General features: G+C 42.5%; 2 protein-coding genes across 3 annotated transcripts; one reads left to right on the plus strand and one right to left on the minus strand.

Annotated features, from left to right (window-relative positions):
- Positions 1-253: 253 nt before the first annotated feature.
- Positions 254-7,707, plus strand: LOC133905386 (uncharacterized). 2 transcript variants are annotated; one of them, XM_062347141.1, is made up of 14 exons: positions 254-946; positions 1,429-1,514; positions 3,452-3,606; positions 3,687-3,751; positions 3,881-4,067; positions 4,672-4,935; positions 5,026-5,159; positions 5,293-5,479; positions 5,608-5,667; positions 5,766-6,017; positions 6,099-6,357; positions 6,436-6,641; positions 6,768-6,818; positions 6,953-7,707. In XM_062347141.1, exons 1-14 carry the CDS (start codon positions 714-716, stop codon positions 7,241-7,243), a joined length of 2,430 nt encoding a protein of 809 aa, XP_062203125.1. In that variant the 5' UTR covers positions 254-713; the 3' UTR covers positions 7,244-7,707. The 2 variants fall into 2 exon arrangements, with proteins under 2 accessions (XP_062203125.1, XP_062203126.1); XM_062347142.1 differs by having other exon boundaries at positions 805-946; positions 3,439-3,606.
- A 1,294-nt stretch (positions 7,708-9,001) lies between these two features.
- On the minus strand, positions 9,002-10,818 carry LOC133905387 (protein BYPASS1-LIKE-like). Its single transcript, XM_062347143.1, has one exon. The coding sequence runs from the start codon at positions 10,558-10,560 to the stop codon at positions 9,343-9,345; it is 1,218 nt and encodes a 405-aa protein (XP_062203127.1). The 5' UTR covers positions 10,561-10,818; the 3' UTR covers positions 9,002-9,342.
- Positions 10,819-17,342: the final 6,524 nt, after the last annotated feature.

Raw genomic sequence — 17,342 nt, forward strand, 5'->3', positions numbered from 1 at the left:
AAATATATTTGTACAATATATTTTAAAAAGATAAAAATGTAATAATTCAACTCCACCGATCTGTACCTGTACAGCTACGGCCATCATTGCTCCATATTAATTAATTTCCCGTCCACTGCCCGCGCTCCACGTGGTAGACGATGCATCCACACCCACTGACGAGTGGGGCCAGACGACAATGAGACGGGGCCTACTGCCGCCGCGACGCCACATGTCAGTGACACAGGCCCGCCATTAAAATCCCCGCACCCACCTCTCTCCTTCCTCCTCTCGCCTGCTCCACCACCACCACCACCACAGTTTTCCCGCTCCGCCTCCACATCCGATCTCCGCACCAGCCGGCGACCGGGGCCCACCGACCAGCCTCGGCGCCGCGATACAGAGAGAGGGGCCTACCAGCCGCCCTCCACGACGTCGCCATTCGATACCCCTCCGGCCTCTTTCCTCCGCTTTCGCGGCCGCCTCCCGATCTGCGAACTAGCGAAGCCCGCTGACAAGCGGGCCCGTCCCGCCGCCCCCGAACCGCGGCGCCGCCGCCGCGCCAACCCCACGCGGCCGTAGGTGAAGTGGTGAGCTACCCCGGCTTCTTTGCCGCCGCCGAATCCTGCTCTTGCGAGTCCCCGGGAGCTTCCAAACCCTAGGGTTGGAGAGGGCTTGCCGGCCGCTAGGATCAGGGGAGGTATGCGCGGATCGGGGCGGGCGGGGCGGCGCGGATGTTCCACCGCATGAGGTGCCTCGTCGGCGGCGGCGTCCAGGACAGCCCGCGCGCAGCGGCCAAGAGGGTCTCGCCGGCGTCGTGGCGGGCGGACAACGCCGCCGCAGCTGCAGCCGCGGGAGCAGGGGACAAGGGGGTGATCTGCATCCGGCCGCCGGACGTGATGGAGACGGTGCACGAGGTGGCCATTTACATCCACCGCTTCCACAACCTCGATCTGTTCCAGCAAGGGTATGGGGGCGCGAGAATTTTCGCCTTTGGTCATTGTTTTTTCCGTCAAAGTTTTCTCGGGTTTTTTTTGCTTTTTTGAGTGAAAGCATGAAAAGTTCAAAGTGATTTGAGGCAAAGGTTACATTCTTTTAGTAGCAGATGGGAAAAATTTGTAAAATCTGCGGTAAATTTCGATCTGGTACAGCCAGTATGGTTTCGTGGCTTAAATGTTTGGGTTTGTTCGAGCATTTCTGCATTGTTTTTGTTAGTTTTCGCATTAGGCTGGTTGTCACGGACATTTCTTCTCGCAGCTGAAGAATTCTGCTTTCGCCCATATATTCGTTCACCTCACTACAAACTTTTTGTCCTTATTGTGCAATATTTATCTGCAGACAATTCTCGCTAGATACGTCATTTGAAGCTTTTGTCACTTGTCTGTGTGATGTGTAAACCTTTAGCGTTGATTTTTGTTTCTTGTGAGATGAGTTTTCGATTATGTGCAGATGGTATCAGATGAAAATCAGTGCAATGTGGGAGGACGATGGCAGCAAAACACCGGCTTCACCTGCCAGGGTCGTGCAATATGAAGGTGCGCGTGCATCTCTCTGGGCACTGGATATAGTGATTTGATCTTCTGCTTCTATATGTTGCATTTTCAAGATGCTTGCAGTGGAAGTGAATGTTTAAATGGGTACATCTACTAGCATGCAGTTGGTAACTGCTTGGTTGTTGTCAGTAGTAGTACCTGATGATATCTGTAGCATATGCTACTGATAAAAGAAACCTACCTATCTACAACTATAAGGGAGTATTCATTATTATTTTCAGTGGTGCCTTGTTTTCAAGAAATTGCCAAACCATTTTGTTCCCATCTAGTTCTGCTCAGGGTTTTATTTACCGTTTTTCAAATGGTAACCGCTCCCAAGCGGTAACCGAAAATACGCGGTTATCGCGATAACCGCTCGAAATTCGGCTGAAATACGCACAAAATTCATTTGCTAAAATTTGAAATTTTTGATTAAAAAAATGTCAGATTCTCCATTCGGTAACCAGTTGAATTGGACCGGTTACCAGGTGATTTTCTCGATTTATCGAGCGGTTTTTTTGAATTTTTCGCATTGTCGGTAAACGCTCAGTTTTGTCGATAACCGCTCGGTTTTCTCGATTTTCAGTGAAGTTCAAGAAAAAATCCAAAAAATGGCTCAATCTTGTAAAATCAATAACTAATTCATCTAAGCTTCAAATCAAGTGAAACAAATTTTATTGGTTTTCTTGTAACATGATATACATGATAAAAGTACTTATACTCATAAAAAAGTTGAAAATTTTCTGTGAGAAAATGTATTTGTTAAACCAAGTTGAATGCATAGTTTACTCTTTGCTAATCCAAAAATCATGAAACTAATTTTGTTAGTCTTCTTACATGATCCTATGTCTTTTAAAAATACATGAACTCATGAATTAGTTATTGTAACATGCAGGATTGTGTAAATGTGTTGCGACTAGATTAATTCATTCACACCTCCAAAATTAGTGAAACCACTTTTATTAGTTTATTTATACTATTCTTTATGTAGAAAAAATAATGGTAGACATGAAAAAGTTAATTACAGTGATGTTTCTTAACATATTCACTTTGTGCTTGTGAACTTTGTAAAAATCATGGAGAAATTAATAAAACTCTAAATGAAGTGAAATCAATTTTAAAGATCCTCTTAAGATACGTTCTACGCAAAAAAAATATGTGTTTGTATGTTAAGCTTTTCCTTAACATGAGTTAATAACTGAGCCGCACGCTTCAACTTTTTTCATTTTTTTCAAACTTCATCCCTATAGAATATGATGCAAATGACATTATTTTTGAAAAAAAAAAAATCACAGCAGGTCTTAGAATTGTCTCTAGTTTTCTTTAGGATTTTTTTTTTGAAATTTTTGAATTCAAATTCGGTTACTGTTCGGTTTCTGAAACCGAACCGGAGCGGTAAGCTCGGTAACCGTGAATTTCGACCGGTTACTGTCGATAAATTGAACCCTGGTTCTGCTTAGATAGCATCAAGAAGTTGTGTAACTAGATATGAAGCAAAACTGTACAAGCATGCCATAAATCATTTCTCCTTGTTTCTATACTTGCCACGTGTCACTCAGAGTATATCTATCAATCTACGTGGAGATGCTTATATTGGTACATCAACTTAATAGTCAAATTGTGCCAGCTAAAATGAACAACTTAAAACACAACTAAAGGACGACCATGAATGAGCTCATGCCAAACCTTTGGATATAGTGCTTATGGAGAATTTAAACACACATTGGTACTGGATTATCTCTTTTTGCTCTTTCTAGATTGTATGATTATGTTGTAGTGATTATCTTTCTGCTCTTTCCAGATTGTTTTGATATCTTGCTTTGTTGTAAGCTAAAGATGGGGTTTTTGGTTGCCGTTGATCGTGAGATTCTTTTGTTAAGTCCTCTGTAGTTGCGAATCTTTTATCTAATAGATAATGACATGGTAGGTGGATTGTGCAGCTCCTGATGTTGGTGCGGACGATGCGTTAGGGATTTGGAAAATTGATGATGTCGATAATAGCTTCTTCACACAACCATTTCGAATCAAGTATGCTAGACAAGATATTTATCTATCGGTTATGGTGTCTTTCAACATATTCAACAGTGAAGAGGAGGTTGGCACTTTGACATACCCCTTTTGTATTTGTTCAGCATTACTTTAGCCTTACCAGAACACCTGCTTTATGTGTTCAAGGGCCCAGCAGCTTCCGCTGTGATGTTGAAGTTTGAGCTGATATATGCCCCAACGCTGGACAATGGGTGAGTAAACATTCTTTTTAATTCTATTTGTGCTGTCTCTTCCAAGACTTTGCACATAATTCAGTGCACGTGTATCTACAGATTTCATTTAGCAATATTGATTATGCTGTTGCTGTTTCTGAGTTCTAGGTCTGATCTTCAAGCTTCTAGTGTCACATCTTCAGCAGCTGTGCATGAATTTAGGATCCCACGCAGAGCACTCCTGGGTCTACACTCATATTGCCCAGTTCACTTCGACGCGTTCCACTCTGTGCTTGTTGATCTGACATTACATATAGTGTACCTGAAAGCTGGTGCAACTAAATTATCATTGAAGGTACACAGGTTTGTGAAGCTTTAGCTTTAATGTTATTTGAAAATGGCGGTCTAATGCATGCTTGTTTGATTTTGTAACTACCTAATGACTTAGATGCTAATATGCTATGAATACCTTTCGTCACAACCATATAAAATTGTATATTGGGATGCTTCTTTCAAATCTAGTGGGGTACATGGATTTCTATTCCAGATCTAAGCACTTAGTTTGACTCCACAAATATAAGAAAATTTTTGTTACACAATCCTGCCACAACTCCCATGGATTGGGTTGGAAACATGAGCTGACTGCAGAGATGAAACACCAGACTTTTTGTTGCGAAATCCTGGGCAACTCCCAGGTTTTGGGTTTCAAACAAACATCCGAGATCAAACTCTACAAGTTAATTTTAGGGGTCTAGGGAGTCATTAGCCAGAAACTGTACTAGTTCACTTGCTACAGTAGCTTTATTTATGATGCATCAATAATCATGTAAATGATGTCATTTTTCTATGCTGAAAGAACCAGCATCGATTTCTCATGTCCTACAGCATTAAGTAGTCTGATTGTTATGTTCTTATTCTCTTTGTGTTGAAGTTTGACTAAAGCAGCATTTAATTTGCAGATACCAGACCAAGGTTTAGGTCCAACATCATATCACATTGTAAAGGCATTATTAACTTCTAGGAAAATGTTGCTTGAAGAACTGAAGAAAATCAGTGATGCTATTGGTAAGACAATTGAAGATTTAGATGGTGCTGACTTGAGTCTTGGTAAATATGAGTCAGTTAATCCGTCAAAATCAGGACTACCTAATTCTAGTAAAGTGTTCCCTGCAACTGGCAAGGGTGTCCGACACTTGGCTGGAATTTTGCATGATTTCTTGGAGGTATGGTTCGTTTACTGCTTATGTTGATCTAGGAATGTTTTCATGATAAGAGACTTCCTGATTTGAAATATTTATGTTTAACTTCTGCAGAGACCCAACGATGTGGTTAATGGCACAGGCGATTCTATGCTGTATACTCTTCCCAAGGAAGAGCTGTTAGAACTGTTTCTAACTGTGAGCGGCCAACTTTCACTTCTATGGAATGCATTCTTGAAATTTCATAGGTCAAGTGTTCTATTGATTTTATCGTGTATTTACAGTGTTCATATTGGCTGTGTTTGCCATGTGCATGATTGTCTCAGTTACTCCTATTTTATCATAGCACCATGTCCAACAGTGTTGTCTTGGTCAATTCAGGATAAATAAAACAAAGATAGTGGATTACTTGCGCGATATTTGGGCTATTGACCGGAAAGCAGAATGGTCAATATGGACTGTGCACTCAAAAATCGAGATCCCACATCGCTATTTGCGGAGTATGAGTGATGAATCATCTCACCGTCATTCCCTTAGAGTTTCTGGTTCAAGGAAGTTCCATGACGATGTAATTGTCTTCTCTTGAATGTCTACAGTGGACTGTCCGCCATTTTATGCCAAGCAATTCTATTCATAACTAGTATTTGCTAGTATTTCACTTTTTATCTCTATTTACTAGTCTATATTTATGTGCAGCCTGTACAGAATTCCACTTCACGGGCTGAACTACACAGGAAAGGCATAGCACAAATGAAGGTTGGAAAGACAACTCCACATTTTTGTTTTTTTAGGGAATAGTTTATGAGTACAAAACTTTTCTTCGAAACATGTTACTGATTTGAAGCGTTATGCAGATCAACACACAGTCTGTTCAAGATATGCATATATACACTGATCCTTCACGTGTTCCTGTTGTTCTTATAGAACAACATGTCATGGTTGTTCCGCAACATGGTTCCAGCAAGGATCTGGCTTCAAATGCTTCCGAACAAAAGGATACTATTGTGCTACCTAAAGTACAAGGAGAATCTTTGGCACTAAAAGGTAGCGCTGGTAAAAAAGGTGGACGCATCTTGCGAGCTGTAATATTTGTGCATGGTTTTCAGGCAAGCTCCATTCATCTGGTTTAAGTTTGATCAGAGTTGAAAGTATGGTTATCTAAAACTTACTCAGATTTAAATGAACAGGGCCACCATTTGGATTTACGTCTTGTTAGAAATCAGTGGCTTCTATTGGATCCTGGAGCTGATTGTCTAATGTCTGAGGCTAATGAAGATAAGACCTCTGGAGACTTCAAAGAAATGGGTAGCAGGCTTGCTGGGGAAGTAGTTGCCTTCCTGAAAAAGAAAGTGGATAAGCTTTCAAGATATGGAGGATGCAAAGAGTTGAAGTTAAGTTTCGTCGGTCATTCCATTGGGAACATTATCATTAGAAGTGCACTGGCAGGTCTTTTCCAACTGTCCCGACAAATTTCTATAAGCAATTTATCGATATGTGACTGATTATTTTTTCCCTTGTTAATAGAACCTGCATTACAACCATACTTGAAGAACCTCTACACGTACATATCGATATCAGGGCCTCACTTGGGTTACTGGTACAGCTCAAATTCTTTGTTCAATTCTGGCCTCTGGCTGCTTAAAAAGCTCAAGGGAGCACAATGCATCCATCAACTCACTTTTAGTGATGATCAAGACCCCCAGAATACGTATTTTTATAAGCTTTGCAAGGTACAGACAGCATCAGCCTGCTTTGGTTCTTGAGTAACTTGGCAATCCAACTTGTAGCCAATTTATGTTAGATATCGTGTACATTAAGAATTTACCATGAACCATGGTTTTTGTTTTCGTTTTCAGTTCAAGACACTGGAGAACTTCAGAAATATCATATTATTATCATCACCACAGGTTATTACCTTTCCTCATGTCTAATAGTTTCAGTTTTCTTGTGGACTTAATGGTCAGTTGCTGCAATAAATCATTTAGCATTTATTCCTTGTGTTGCGTATCATGAGTAATGACACATTTTGTTGCTCCGCCAGGATGGTTATGTACCATATCATTCAGCGAGAATTGAGCTCTGCCCAGCTGCATCATCTGACACCTCGAAGAAGGGTCAAATCTTCACAGAAATGCTCAACAACTGCTTAGATCAGATTCGTGCACCCTCATCTGAAACCCGGATATTCATGCGTTGCGATGTGAACTTTGACCAGTCCAACCAGGGCCGAAGCTTAAACACCATGATTGGCAGAGCAGCCCACATTGAGTTCCTGGAGACTGACATTTACGCCAAGTTTATCATGTGGTCCTTCCCTGAACTGTTTCGATGACAACGCTGATCTTCTTTGGGATATCGTCACATACCAAACCAACAGTGCACACTACTGAGTACTGACCAAGCAAGGAAAATTAAGCTTGCATAAAAGGTTCTGCCAGAATTCAACACCGAGATGGGTAGCGCTGTAAAGATCCTAGCAGCGATTATTTTCCAGCTTGTTAGATTCGATTGTATAAATAGTTGATTTGTTCATTTGGGTTTATATGCTGTAGATGTCCACCTTGCTGTGAATTCATAATCCCTGTTGTCTGGTGTATTTAACACTACAGTTTAGGAGGGTTTAACTGTCAATCAGCTTATGTCCGAATAAGCGTTTTTTTATTTGCCTTTTAATCTGCATTCTGTGCTGGAACCTGCTTAGTTGCAGACAAATAGCCTGTCAGATAAAACTGGATGGTCCAGGGTGCTGTTTCTGTTTGGTGAAATTATTTGTTCTGGCATCTTGCCATTACTGGATCTGCTTCTAAGACTGTTGTCATGCCGTCCTTTTCTCGTTCGGTCATGCTCACATCGGTGTTGCATACGCACGTGACATGTTGGCTTTTTCAGTGGCAACCGAGACCATTTCAATCTGGTGATGTTGGCTGCACGTCTGAACCCTGTCCAGAACAGGTAGAAAAACAATTACGGTAAGCAGTTGGACTGTTCAAAAGCGAGTTGATCCTTTCAACAACGGGTCAATGCAACGAATGGTGCGAGTCTGCAGCCGAGCCTGGTCGTCTTGCTGACCTCCGGTGATGTGGAGCATCGGGAGGAGGGGGCTGTCGCCGCCGACGCAAACGTGACGCAAGGGCCGGCGGGTCGCCATTGGAGCGACCGACGGTAGCAGCCGGCGGGGGGAGAGGGACGGCCTGCTGCTGTCAGTTGCAGCACCAGCTTGGGTGAAACCAGCTCTGACCAAGACAATTCTGAAGGGCCCATACAGTTCACGGCAGTGACAGGTATCACAGGTTCGCAACACTACAGCTGGATGCTGATGCCCCGACAAAACAGAAGCTTCTCCCCCTTGTCTCAATCATCCATTCAACGTGACTACACCACCCCGGCAGGCAAAGCGATTAGGGAGCGGCCAAAGTGTTACCGAGAGGTTATGTTAAGAGGGAAAGGGCTTTGTATTAACAGCAGACGATGGAAGCCAACTGCATTTCAACAAGTTGCTGAAAGTGTAGCAACAAAGCAGGAGCAAACCACACTGGAATGATTTCATTTCCTGAAGACGATCCTTGTTATGTTTCAGGCCAAGCAAGCAACAAAAACGTCCCCTTTTCTTACAATTTTCTGCTAACCCTCGAGGTCAAATGTTGCTACATTGGAACAGTATCACAAAGCTGAAACCCATGAACCACAAGGCATTTGGACAGACCGAAAGCTGATGATGATTACGCGCAAGTAGCAAATTGAGTGATATTTATGCCATAAACTGGGAATATCATTGTTCACCACAAACATTCTACAGGTACTCATGGTCCACAGGGCCGGCGATTTCTTGGTGTTGAGCATGAACATTATGTATTAGCAGAATTGTCATGAAAACAATCTAAGATACACCAGATGAATTAAACAAATGTAAACATACAACCACATGAAACAACAATAGAATAATCCTAAATCAATTGAGAACAATTACAGAATATTTTCTTACATTTCCATTGCAGCTTTCTGATTCAATGGCATCCAATGCAGGTGACAGTGCGTAATCTTTGCAAAGCAAAATATACCAACAATATCAGATTGTAACTGTCAAATTCAATTACAGAAGAAAGTTCTCGTTTCTCATTTTTCTTAACTAGATCAAAGATAACATTTCTGAAATGATCTTGGGGAACTCTGGAACATAACAAGTTAATCATAAATTAGTCACCAGTGACTAATTTTTTTTGGATAAAATATTTATACCAAATGCAGCATAAAAGAAACATGGGAACCAAGCAGCCATCTTTTCATCATGATGGCCCCTTTCAAATCCCTTCTTTACACGAAGATACACATTTATACTTAATACGATCAGAACATAAACAAGCAAACCAAGAGTAAAAAAGCTACCTACGATCGCCACATTGCCCAACTGAAGGCAGAATTTTGATGGACGGATCAATCGGCATTGTGCATGGACGAATCGAGGCCGTCCACACGGCTGCGAACAATGCGGTGGAATACCTCGCGCACCTGCCTTTCCAGTGGCTCGAGACCGTCCCTCATCGCTGCGCACACGGCGGCGAGCTCCGCCGCAGCCTCCCGCACATCGGCTTCCCTGTCACCGAAGAGAGGGATGGGAGCTGCGTCAATTGCCTCGGCCAGCTTCTGCGTGGACTTCTCAAGCGCATGGATCTCCTTGAGCAGGCCGGAAGAATGGCGCCTGTCCTTGCGCTTCCCCTCCTCGGTGAGGCGTTCTTGCAGGGTGAGGAGAGGCGGCGCCCAGGGGAATGCCGCGCGCGGCGGTGCGGCGGGCAGGTGGTGCGCCTGGAGCGCGCTGGCACGGTCGGGGCACGGGACGGCGGCGACGAGCGCCCACGCGGCGAGGTGGAGCACGCAGCCCATGGAGTACACCGGCGCCGCGAGGCCCGCCTCGTGCGCGCGTGGCGCGGCCAGGCCGGCTCCGATGGCCTGCAGCTGCCGCGCCGCGGACCACGTGCGGGACACGCTCCACGAGAGGGAGCGGAAGTGGGAGGAGGAGGCGGAGGAGCCGGCGACCGCGGAGCGGGAAGGGGACGCGCGCGCGCGGCCGAAGGAGCGGTTGCGGTGGGAGGCGAGGAAGGATGCGACGCCGCCGCTGGCAGAGGCGGCGGTGTCGTCGACGAGGAGGACGGAGAGGTCGGAGAGCGCCTTGCGCGCGCGCCGGAGCTGTCCCTCGTGGATCTCCCCGGGCGCGAGCAGCACGGACGCGGCGATGTCGGCGAGGCGCTCCCAGCGGCGCACCTGGTCGACGCCGTCGCGGGCGGCGTTGCAGACGTCGAGCGCCTTGACGGCGCGCTCGTGGAACTCGGCGACGAGCTTCTCCGCAGCCACCGTGAGCGCCCCGCGTCGGCGCGCCTGGGCCACCACGACCCGGAACTCCTCCTGGCACAGGATGAACGCCTCGAGGAGCCGCCGGATCCACGCGACGGAGAGGATCTCCTCCCCGGGCTCGCCCCCCTCCCCGGGGAGCAGCTCCGCGAGGTTCGCCGCCACGTGGCGCTGGAACGCCTCGAGGTCGGCCTCCTCCCCGGACGGCATGGCGGTGGTGTCCCTCCGGAGCGAGAGCAACGAGCGGCCGAAGGAGGAGAAGGGCGAGGGCGACGAGGAGGAGCCCTGGTAGTCCGACACCGGCATGGCCTCCGGCGATCTCGCCGGTCCGGTGAGCGCGCCGAAGCGGATCTTGTCTCAGCGGCAGGCACTCCTAGCGGGTTGACGGGTGCGCGTCCGCTGGCCGAGGCTCGCGGGGGAGTTTGTGACGGGGATGCGGGTGACCTCGAGGAGGAGGTGGACTTTTATACGAAGCCGTGAGATTAGGAGGGCTGATTAGTTAAATTAAGGTAATTAACTAGTTAATTATAGGAGGCTGAGAGACAGCTAATCATGATGCAAATGGAAGGGGAGGAGAGTTGTTTATTTATAGGAAGGAAATTCTTCTGAGCTTGGAATGTTTTGGCATTTGGCTAGTACTGGTCACGGTTTTGGGTGCTTGCCAAAGTTTGTAATTACAACTAGGTCCTTTGCAATTACTGTACTCCAATCACTACCTTATTTTTCCGTTATCATTTGTTGAGTGCTTGAGAAAGTTTGTAGTTACACCTAGGTCCTTTGCAATATACTTCTACTACAAGCACTACCTTATTTTTCCATTATCATTTGTTGAGTGCTTGGCAAAGTTTGTAATTGCACCTAGGTCGTTTGCAATATACTCCTACTACAAGCACTACCTTATTTTTTCTGTTACCACCGGTCTCGGCAATTAGACATGTTTCTGCTTGGGGATTGTTGGCTCCAACTAACAGTTGATATCATGTCATTGGCAACATGGGTTTGTTGTTGGTTCCAGCAATTCAATTTCCTTTCATAGGCAAAATGGTTAACGACTTGTTTCCTCTTAAAAAAAACCGAACCTTGTAGCATTGCAGACCGATCGCTAGTTGAATGACAAATTTTGTATAGAACACAAAAGACAAGCATTCCAAAATTCCTGAAAAGTTTGAACTGCTTATGTCGATACTTTCCCATTACCACTGTAGATTGAACATTTACATCACAAAACTGGTCCAGATCTCAGCTAGCTCAACGGCGAATCACTAGAAAAAATTACCACCGATCAATAGGGTCATCGACGCAAAAATTACCACCGATCGAGACAGAACCGAGTGAAGGCGGGTCACGCGGCCGCGACGCGCCGTGGACGCGTTTCGCTGACACGTGGGGCCGATCTCGCTCTTCACGGGAACGCTTCCAGCACCTTGACCCGAGCATTTTACGGAAATGCCCCGCGGCTGCAGCGTGCCAGGTCGCTTCGTCGGTCCACGGCGATCGGCGACTCTTGGCCGCCGTGGGAGAAGCGGGGGAGGTGGGCGCGGTTGTGTCAGTTGAAACTGTCGCCGGTAGGACCGGGCTCAGCGACACGCGGCGGGTGGACGTTGTGTCGGTCGGGTTCACATGTGTGGACACGGATTCTCTGATCTACTGTACTTCCGTTAGCAGGTAGTGGATGTGTAGTATCCGTGCAGTAAGTTAGATGATACCTGGTCCACATGTGTTTCAATATACTCCTATGTTAAAGACTTGCATATAAAAACTGTTTCCTTTAATGCTTAGAGATATTTTTTAAAAAAAATAGTAGATGTATTTCTCATAATTTTTCTCACATAAATATATCATTTATAGTTAGAAAATTTATACGGTGTGAAATTATTTTAAATTATAAATCTAGTTATACAATATTTACATACTAGATATTTTTTAATTTAATTAAAGGTTAGTCAAAGTATATAAAATTTAACTTAAAAACGTCTATCATTTTTAAACGGATCAAGTATTTGGTGGTATGGTACAGTGCAACGTACTTAAAGAAGAAATATTAGATGAAAAAATGTATTGATAAATATATGCACAAATTTACGTTTTTTTTACGTAAGCACCCATTGTACGTTCCCATAGATATTTGGTGACATGGCACACTCTGTCTTGGCATTCGACTGATTAGCATCTTCGAAGGTAGATGGTAGATCATCCTGTGGCGTTTCATTACAAGAATGGTCACCAAACAAATTCAAGCATGCAAGGTGCATTCGTTCGTTGATTTGATGTATGTCAATGTAAGTATCGGTGACGTTTTAAGATAAGTAAATAAGAATATTTAAAATTTTAAATAGCTTTAAAATTTTATAAAATAAATTTATATTTATCTCTATAAATATGCTCTAGATTTATCTAGTATGTCTATTCTACTGCTAAAAAGATTTGTAACATATAACTAATTCTAGCAAACTACTTTAGTAAGATAAATGCTTAAAAATAGATTGTAAGTATGTAAATACGAAAACGTAAATAAGGTAGAGAGAGTAAACTCGGCACAACGAATTTTTATCTCGTGGTATCGATGATATAAATGTCACCCATAATCCGTGTTAGAGCTCCACCAAGGATATGCTCTCGAATGGCACCTGGTCCCAGCTCTTGAGTCACCAAGGCCTCAAGCCGGATGAGTCACCAAGCCACCAAGGCAATGCCTCACCACAAGGCTTTTTTCCGGTCATTTGTCCCTGTGATCACTTCGGAGCTTGAGCTACCAAGGCAAGAATCTCCGTGTCCTCGTACACGTATTTTGTCATCGCTCCACATCAAATTGGAGGGTCAACAAGCTTGAGCGACTCCAGCTCAAATTATCAGCGAGTCACCAAGACTTCAAAACATCAGCGTACCACTTGGTACAAGCTAAGATCATTTTTTGTCCACTCTATAGGCAACAATTACCTAATAACTCTCTCTAGAGCTATAAGCACTAATCACTTACTAATCTTATACTTAATTGCCTTAGCTGGTCACTTTAAATATTTGGGTGGCTTAGATGTCTTCTCAAGTGCCTCTGTGCTTGTCTAGACTCGAGCATATTCAAATGATTGAGTGAAGGGGTATTTATAGCCTCAAATCCGTCAACTAGTCATTTTCCAAACAACTCAAAAAATTGTTAACATCGGGTGATCCGGTGAGAACAGTAGTGCTAACACATGATGATTCAGTGAGTACATCTTTAGAAACTAACCATTGGAATCTCCACTCAAAGTCTCTGTGAACACTGGACACTCTGGTGTATACTTCATCTCCATCACTGGACTATCCGGTGAGTACATTTGAGCCATTCGAGCCTCTGCAGCCTCCCTGTGTAAATTTCTCTGGTGTAAGCCTCTAGTGTATACAGCATATATGACCAGACTATCCAATGAGGTATTTTTCAATCTTTACCTCTTAAAAACGTTTCTGCAGGAAATACTCTGGTGTGAAGCATCCGGTGTGTATAACACAGGTGCCAGACCTTCCAGTGCATTGATCTTCGTTCTTCTGTGCTTGGATTCTTTTTTGCATGAAATAGTTTGTCGTGCATCCTCACTGGTGAACGGACCTTCCAGTGCCTTGAATTTCCTCTGCCCAGAAGCAAAATGCTCCGGTGCAAACTGCCCATTGAACACCAGATCATCCGGAGAAGGCATTCCTCATCTCTTGTCAGAATTGCTCCGACGTGTACATTCTTGAGCACCAGACCATCCGGTGAGGCTAACAGCCTCTGGACATAATGCTCCAATGAGTACAATTCTTTCAGCGTTGTACCATCTGGTGAGTATATTTTTTTAGGATTTCTCTAATTCAACCAAACTTTGTCCCGGCTACGGTAGCTTCTTTATGTATTGCATTCATGAGATATACTAAAATATATACTTGATAAACATGTTTGTCTTATTAGCTATGTTGTCATTAATCACCAAAAGCATAATCATGTTGTGGCTTCCCCTTTCTCCATTGTCACCATCTTACTTGATCGACCCATACAAAAGCTTCTTCATTACATGCTTTTCATACCAAATGTAGATGAGTCCATCTCTGTCAACCTTGGTATTTTGTTTATTCTCCATTATGCATGCCTCTTACTTTGGTCGTCAAATTTCTCTCCATTTGTTAACAACCTAAAAAAAATGCTACAAACACATAATGAGCTCGAGAAAGAGTGTTATAGCACATAGGAGAGAGCTTCATAAATCATAACCCAATAAAATGATACCAATTAAAAAGATACACCAATTATAAAGGTAGGAGGCATTGATATCAATTGAAAAAGATAAACAAGTATCATAATTCATGAAACTCTCAATTATATAATATAAACTCCCCCTATATATATGCATACATATAATAAGATCCACTTGTGAATACCACTTTTAGGAATGAAGCTATATATGCACATCTAGACAATAAGTAAAGGTAGGAAGTTTAAGTCATATCATGTATGGAGGTAGCTTAAATGTAGAAATAAATTGACAATGATACCAATTGAAGCCTTTAAACATTGCATACCTCCAGAGGACGTGTTGATTGCTCCATTAGACTACAAAAGATACATCTATCAACACATATTAGCCTTAAAATCACAATTTATAGGATATACTACTTCTAAATGTGTGTATATAAATGTGAATACTTGTGAGAGATATGCACTTATATTTTATAACAATGAAGATTTATCATATAGATTAGATAATTGCACATGAAAGATATCAATTGTAAAACTAGTGACATGAAACGAACCTATAACTAATAAATCATGTAGGTTGCTCATAAGAAAGAGAGAAATACAAGCAACCTACCATATAAAAACCTACACTATGTAATGCAATAAATTGAAATATGCAATGCAATCCTAGACAATGCAAATGGGTTACAATAATTGAAAGATTTTGCATCTAACTCTATCACCTCTTTTACCTTTGCATGGGGATTTAGGTATATAATGATCATGATCTTCATCAATGCGTATAATCTTGTATACTTGGCTTCTTTGCTTGAATCTTCACTTCATCTTGTAAGCCAAGTTTCCAAATTCCTATAGCCGCCTCGGGCTTCATATCTTCTTTAGAATCCAAACCGATTGTAGCCTCTTAATGTTGGTGATGACTTCCTTAGGTACCCAATTGTATTGGTTCTACCTCCAGTCCTTTCTCCCAACCATATGTACAACCATTTTGCCATTATTCTTCTTCTTGAGCATGTAGTGGTTGCTCTTGGTTTTGGTCTTATGGTTAGGCTTGGTCTAGATGTTTGAGATCTTATTAGAGAGGTTTATGATTTTCTTTTGGTCTCTTTCTTGACTTGATTGCATTGGAAGGACTTATTACCTTCTTGATAGCACTTGAAGAATGTCATGGTAGACCCATTTGCAAGCTTTTTCACCATGCTATCATAATTATCTTGAGGATGTTGGACATGTCCTTTGCCTTTTAACCTTGTCAAGTCTTCCTTGAGCTTCTCCACTCCTTGCTTGAGTTTATCAATCTCGTCTGTAATGAGGTTGTTAGGTGGTCAACATTCTCAACACAAATCTCATTGCAAAGGGGTGAGCTAGATAAATTAATCAAATTCTCACAAGAAGTGGAATCATCTACATTACACTTGAAATTAAAAAGAGAGGTAGATTGCTCCAAAGGGACCTTAATTTAAGATTCAATGCACTCAAATTTAGCGTTAAACTCTTCGTGCTCCTTGTTTAACAAATTGAATTTGCTCAATAATTGTTCATAGTTAGAAACAAAAGTAACATGAATATCATTAAGTGCATTGAATTTCTTAAACTTTTTTATTATTTCTTAAGGGTTCTTTATTGCTCATTGATCAAATGAAAGAGTTCTTATTGAGAGAGAGAATCCTCATCGAATTCATCATCACTTACATCGCAATACATACCTTTGGCCATAAGACACTTGTGAGATGACTTACGCGATGATGATTTGCATGATGACAATCTTGAGTAAGAGTTCTCTTGGATGGGAGGATAGTGAGGTTTTCATCACTTGAACTCGATTTCTCATTGTCGCTCACCCATCTTCTTATGCATGTGAATGCTTTCGCTCTTCCTCTTATCTCTCTCTTGTTCTTAATCTTCTTCTACTTCTTGATATGATCAATTGTGTTGACCAAGTATTTAATAGAGATTGGATGATCAATCTTGGCATTGATGCTCTTCATATTTTTCGCTAATTTTGAAAACAGTTTGATCTTAGAATCAATTTCTTCATCACTTGATGTGCTTTGATCATCCTCTTCATTACTCTCTTCATTTTAATCACCATTATCTTCGTTTGATCTTGATTCTTGCTTTTGCCTCCTCATCCTTTTCTTCATGTGTTAGCATTGAGCTTGTTTGCTTATGAGAGCAAGGTTCTTAATGTTGGATGAGAAAGAAGCTTCCACCCCCATGTTTATAGTCATCTCATAGGTTGTGATCTTGACGAGCACTTGAATTGGAGTCATCTTCTTGATGTCATTATTGTCGTAGATGATAAAGACTATCAACTTGTACTTTTGAAGAAGTGCTTGAAGTATTTTTCTCACCGCTTGATCATCGTCAATTAGCGTCAAACCTAGTCCATTGATCTCATTGACAAGAATATTCAAATGTGAGTAAATGTTATTAGCATTTTTATAGGGTAATTGTTTGATGTCATTGAGTTTAGTAACTAACACATGATATTTCTTATTACGCATATCCTTTGTGCCTTCATATATTTCAATGAGACTAGTCCAAATATCACATGTATTTGTGAGAGAGTAAACACGATTAAATGTATTAACAAATAAAAATGATAAAATAACACTCTTCGCCAATGCATCTAATTGCCTCTCCTCGTTGGTGATACATTGTCTCATCCCTTCTTCAGTGACTCTCCAAACATCTAAACCCCAGGCTTTCAAATAACAAGACATTAAAATTTTCTATCGGGAGAAACTTCACAAGATAAACCTATATCAATTTTCATCTAAATATGCTCTAGGTTAATCTAGTGTATCTACTCTACCGCTAAAAAGAATTGCAATCTATAGCCAATCCTAGCAAACTACTCTAGGAAGGTAAATACGCA

This window comes from Phragmites australis, chromosome 22 (assembly GCF_958298935.1).
Source record: "Phragmites australis chromosome 22, lpPhrAust1.1, whole genome shotgun sequence".
NCBI classification, from domain to species: domain Eukaryota; kingdom Viridiplantae; phylum Streptophyta; class Magnoliopsida; order Poales; family Poaceae; genus Phragmites; species Phragmites australis.